Raw genomic sequence first — 6,000 nt, 5'->3', positions numbered from 1 at the left:
TCTTTGTGTCATTAAGAAGATATCATTTATTTGGCCCCACAGTGCTGACCTTACTAGAGGGAGGCGGCGGGGCAGCGATGTTCTAAAACTGTCAGAGTTTGGGGCAGGCGGTGGCCGCTGGGTCCGGGGCAGTGGCAGTGGCAGCGGCGGCGGCGGCGGCCGCAGCTCTGGCGATGGTCCGGCTGATAAATGGATGGGAAATAAGCTCCCCAACAGTGGGGACGGGCCATTAATTTTAATCAAAGGTGATGTAAAAAGACGATCGGCGCCGCATGACAATGTCAACAGCCCGGGAGGTGTGAGGCGAGAGACCGCACAGCCCCCAGACCCCCTCGTCTGCCACAGACCTTCGCCTCTGCCACCGCAACCCCCCCGCCTCACCCCCAGCCCCTGCACCACCACCACCACCAAAGCCCCTCATGCCCCATTAGTCGAGCTTGGCTGAAGACAGAGCGACGAGCCCCCGGAATTGAATGACCTGGTCAGCTTGAGATTTAATGGAGAAATCAGGTGTTCCGAGGATAATGGCCAAACCACGCCAAGAGTCAAGGACAATGGCTGGGCCTGGCGCGAGCAGGGGTCACGCTTACGGCTGCCGTAATGCCGCCTCCCCTGCTGCGGCCGCCCTGCCCCCCCCCCCCCACCCCACCCCCGGTTCGTTCTTTATGGACTCCGCTGGCTGCAAGCGCAGTCACAGCCGCCGGACTTTATGAAGTTTTTTTTGCTGTAGCAGCAAGCAGTGAAACAAGCCAGACTGAGCAACAATGGGCTTCTTTAACCTTTACCAGCCAGCAGAACATCCATGTCTGCACAGTGCACGTCGAGGGCTGCTTCTCCATGTCCACTCCCAAGTGTCCCTTACAGCTCCTGAAATGTCCACCCAAAAAACCCTTCCCTTGCATTCCAGATGAACAGACATAGGGACTGCACTTTGTTAACATGTCTCATGTCCTCATTAGGCTCCTCATTTCTGTCATGCTCTCTCCCCAGTAGATTTCCTTTTGGAAGCTTGTGTGAGGTTGTGTTGTGTTTGTAAAATTCTTTCAGATGAAAACCAGCTACGGGCCAAAGGCTACGACAAGACGCCTGACATTATTCTAGAGGTGCCAATAGGTGGGTATTTGACCATGTTCTTTACGACTTTATAGTTGCTTTTTGGACTTGTAAGGTCAGCCGAGTACGACTGCCAGTAACCTGCAGCTCTGTTTGGTGCAGCGATAAAGTCTCTCACCCCATGACACAGGACATTGTCTGCTGAAGTTACAGAATTCAACATCACACTTCAGGAACACTTCACACATGTTCTCCAGAAAAATGCCGCTTGTCCCCTGAAAAGAGGCCGTGGCTGGCTCCCCTATTATAAAACACAACCGACTGACACAGTTGCTTGGTCAGATGGATGTGTGTGTGTGTGTGTGTGTGTGTGTGTGTGTGTGTTTTTGCTCATTGCACCCATACTAACTTTGTTAGCTTTGAGGAAGGGAAGGACCCATCTCAAAAGGCCACGCCATAGCAGATCCGCTGCCCAGTGCTGATGCCTAGTGTTTCCATCCGACCATGTGCCTCACGCATCTCTCGTCTTCCTTCTCTGCTAACAGCTGTGGAGGGACACATGGTCCACTGGATCGAGAGCAAAGCCTCGTTTGGAGATGACCACAGTCACCGCACCTACCTGAACGAGCAGTTCTGGAGCTACTGGAACAGGTATTCACACTCCGGCCACAGTGCTTGTTTTGTCCTTCCTGTCCCTTGGAATTATGACGGTGCAGTTTTGGTTTGCATGCGTGTCTGTGTTTTCTAGCGTGGTGCTTTATGTGTTCATTCTGGAACACACCGATGCTACGCGTCAGTCACTCCCAAGTATCCTTGCTCTTGAAAAACACAGCTGTGAAAATCAAGTTATGAGCCATCTTTATGCGTCGTTATTTCACTCTCTTTAACGGTCCTGTTGAATGACAAAATTGGCGCGCAGAAAAAGCTGTGAAGAAGATCACCCACCAGTAAAGTAGATCCCACGCGCTGTGGTTGGGCATTACAGCTGCCCACCTCCACTGGTCTGCCATGCGTCTGGTCCTGGGGTGACTTGGGGACCGGCCTGTCAGTTAGAATGTTTCCAGAGCGGTGGGGATTGTTTGGGAAGGGGCAGGGGCTGATTAAGTCCATACGTCTGTTGTCAGAGGCTGGGGTAAGCCTGCAGGTCCCTTGGCAAAGAGAAGCCAGGCTTCTACAGACAGCACAGGGATAATGGCACGCTGCCCTCCCAAGCACACAGCCACATCTACACTTCTTGTGTCTTAGCTTTACTGTGTTTACATTTATACTGGGGTGTTCTTAGGGAAATAAAGTGTGCTTTTGGTTTTTGCCATATCTTTGATGGTCTACAAGATGAAGTCCCTCCATTATCACGACTATCAATAGTGATAGTATTTTAGTTATTTGTGTGGTAAATCCTGGACGTATTTGTGTTTCCTGGGTAGTACCCTTTGAGTCTGGGTCTTCACTTCAGTCTCAGAGGAGCCTCCTGAGCTCATTCACCATGGAGCTGGTTACCGCTCTGCTGACTTCACCTTACAGGTTTAGTAACCAAGCTTAGCGCAAGTATGATGAGAGAGAAAGAGTGTGTGTGTGTGTGAGGGGGAGAGAGAGAAAGCGAGAGTGTGTACATGTGAGTGTGTCTGGGGTGGGGGTTGCTTACACACGGCCCTGGTGCGTGGAGCTGAAAGGTCACCCTCAGCGGCCCCCGCTCTGCTCTGACGGCCGGCTGACACACTGTGACATGCTGCCGGAGCGCCAGAGGGCTCTGACCTCAGCGCGGCGTCCAGCGAGACCTGTGCGGCGGCGAGCTCGCCCACTCGGCGGAACGACCTCGACGGCAACCGAGTAGCACACCACTGCTTAGTACTACCCACCTGCTGAGTAGGGTTTTTTTAGAGCACACACATGTATTGTATACCTCCTTAGGAGATATGTGCAGCATGATGAGCCTTTCTTTACAGTACAGTTGCCTTCTTCTGAAATCTTGCATTGTTTTTTTTCAGAATCAAGTTGCTGTATGCTTATGTTGGTTTTTGGGACGTTTTTAGGTCTTAATGATTCTATGTATTTTCAACAAATCATAATTTTGAATGTTTTTTATTATTATTTGTTTAAAGCACTTTATGAAATTAATAATATCACTGTTTTAAGGGCATCAGTATTATCAGTGAATGTCACTGGTTGACATACGTGTAAACCTTAGTCGTGTTTAGAAATCTGTTGCCAGTGAGTAGATTTGAGGGACAGTGAAGTGCCAGTTCATAGACAAAAGACCTTGCTGATTAGCTTCACAGATGCCACTTAACGGAACATCTGTGACCGAGAGAAGATGATTCACGAAGTACTGAGCAATGAGACGAAATATAACCGCCCATAGATGCCAAGGTCATAATCAACTATGTGTTTTATTTTCTCAGCGCTGCGCTGTTTTATTTGGAAATCGCATGTGTTCAGACCTCTGGTTCTGCTGTCTGACACTTTGAGTGGAGGGGGAATCTCTGGAAATCGGAAATCACTGGAGTGTGATCTGCACTTTTTTTTGAAGTGGGGGCCTCATTAAAACCCTTGAAAAGTTGTTGACCAGAAAATATTGGCCTGCGACGGAGAACATTCCTAGACCATGAGCGATGTGGCATTTCACGAGCGAAAAACACTCGGAGCTCAAAACGTCCCAGTCAATCAAAAATGACGCGTCGTGTGACTGGAGCTTATGGAGATACGTCTCTTTTATTCCCATTACGTGCCTGTGATGAGAGTCGCAGGCTGCTCCACAGACCTCTCTAGGCCTCAACAGCCATCAGATGCCCCGTGTTCCTCAGCCTATAGACGCTGGCATCCTCCAGGCTCCAGGCCCCTGTTATCACCTAGACGAGATGGGGAAAGAGGGGGCTGGGCTGCAGTCACGGATGGATGGAGTCAGAAGTGGGATCCTGAAGTTGATGGCTGGGGGACCTTGACGTCGGCATTTAACAAAGTGGGCCCCCTTCTCTCTCGGCCGTGTGCATTAAGATCTGACAGCGCTGGATGCCGGGCATGTTTGCCGACTGCCTGCCCTGATAAACTCATCCATGTCAAAGGCAAAAATGTCAGTCCCTTCAAAGCCCACCTTTACGTGCTCCCTTGTAATTTTTAATTGACATTTACGTCTGACATTTTGGATGCGCTCTCCCATTGTTAGGCCAACGTCTCGGACCGAGCGGTCAGAGCTACCCACACACACACACCAGCAGATTGAGGCTGGGGCATTCGTTCTAACATCCATAACCCCGCGCGACTAAGACGGAGAATGATTGCAAGCGAGGGAAAAGCTGAAAGAGAAAGAAGTAGAATGATTGGCTGACATCACCACTACCTCAGCGTTTCATGTGGGCGATTGTTTCCTGCGCAGGATGTGGAGCGTAGTTTTTCGACACGGCTTCATCCTTCTTCCTCTTCCCCTTCCTAAAAAAAATGGCTGCTGTACGCTCGAGGTTCTCCAGTATTTGACCTTGTGCCGCAACAATCCCGGTTTTAATCACCCGGCACCACTGACTGACGTTTGCCGTGATTTGCTTATTTTTCAACTGCTTTTGCTTTCAACAAAGCACTTTAAACAAGTGCCAGCGCTTGTAACCGCCGTTAATTGTTCTTTGTTTGCCCTCCAGCAGAAAACGGTGAGGAATGGCGGTGTATTTTTCTCAAAATGACACAACTAATTTTCCCTCCAAAGCCCCTCACCAACAACATTCATCATCCGAACAATAGTCTTGCCAAAACACTAACCTCATAATAAACTCTCTTCAGTGGAGTGAGGGGTAATGACGCTTCGCCTATGAAGGCTACAGAAAAGAGGAGAGACAGAGAATGGGGGGGGGAAGGATGTTCAGGCCCAGTGCCTGGGTGCGTTGGCGACAAAGCCAACGGTTAGGTCCTCCCATCAATCTTGGCTGGTGGCTCTTGGATGCCAGGGAGCATAGTGACGGATGTACCGGTAATTGAGTTATCCATCTCCCCTCCTAACATCAGAGTTGCATAAAAATTATTCACCTGATTCTGAATATTAAGCACATAATAAGCCTTGTATGTGCTTTGGGAGGTAGCGAGGAAGGTTAAACACTGGATGGAATGAGAAACGACCCCAGAGGAAGGGAACTCCCCCATGCTTGTAAGTTTATTTAACCGAATGGTGGCTGTGAACGGGACTGTCTTTTTAAAGATTGAGATAAAAAAAATGTGTATTGATGGGTCAGTGTTGAAATTATTACTTCCATATTCTTTCACGATGGCTTTGTTGTTTGTTGGGAGGCTTAGTGGGTCGTTTACAAGGAGGATTTGGCTTTATTGCTGATGTAGTCAGAAATGTTGATTGCCCTATAGGAACAGCAGAGCGCTGTGGTGCAGGCCAGCTCTCTGTGGGTCCGCTGCGTGAGTTTGGTGTCCCCAGGCGACCAGACGTTCCTGGAAAGTTGGATTGCGGTCAGAGAGAGAGAGAAGCAGAGTACTGCTGACATGCAGCTCTGTGCCCCAGATCCACTGTCCGCCTCAGCTCCAACTCCACACGGCCACTCTGCTAACAGGACAGGAACAGGCGCATCTTTCCACCTTTTGAGATAAAGGTGATGCATCTTCCTTCAGTATAATCATTTGCTTGGAAATCCCTTTTAACTCTGCCTAAATATTTACTGGCACAGCGACTGCGGAGAGAGTTTTCCAGAGTCCAGTGCAGTGACATTTTGGTTAAGCTCCAAAATTGTTTGACACAAGCGGTCTTTTTCCTCCGAAACAAACTAATCCTCCTCAATGGCATGTTTTTATAATTCCGCGATTGAAGGTCATTTCAAGAGCCAGAATAGGTCCGTGTTGTCCCCCTGTCAGACGGTGTGAGGGCGTTGTGGAAAATGAGCATTTCTCCCTGCTTCATTCAGCCCAAAGTTAATCAGCTGTACAATTCGTAAACCACAAATGTGTCAGAGTTGAAAATGTTAG

The 6,000-nt window shown here is 49.3% G+C and overlaps 1 protein-coding gene across 2 annotated transcripts in view; it reads left to right on the top strand.

The window, feature by feature from the left end:
- The window catches only part of cdin1 (CDAN1 interacting nuclease 1), a 60,659-nt gene that overhangs the window by 32,183 nt on the left and 22,476 nt on the right, over window positions 1–6,000 (top strand). For both annotated transcript variants that reach the window (XM_062522774.1, XM_062522775.1), the window contains 2 exons: window positions 1,048–1,113; window positions 1,599–1,704. In XM_062522774.1, coding sequence (XP_062378758.1) covers window positions 1,048–1,113; window positions 1,599–1,704 — 172 coding nt within the window. The remainder of the gene's footprint in view (window positions 1–1,047; window positions 1,114–1,598; window positions 1,705–6,000) is intronic.

Source organism: Sardina pilchardus, chromosome 20, assembly GCF_963854185.1.
Source record: "Sardina pilchardus chromosome 20, fSarPil1.1, whole genome shotgun sequence".
NCBI lineage: Eukaryota > Metazoa > Chordata > Actinopteri > Clupeiformes > Clupeidae > Sardina > Sardina pilchardus.
Note: the sequence above shows the minus strand (reverse complement) of the source record. Positions and strands in the feature narration are given on the sequence as shown.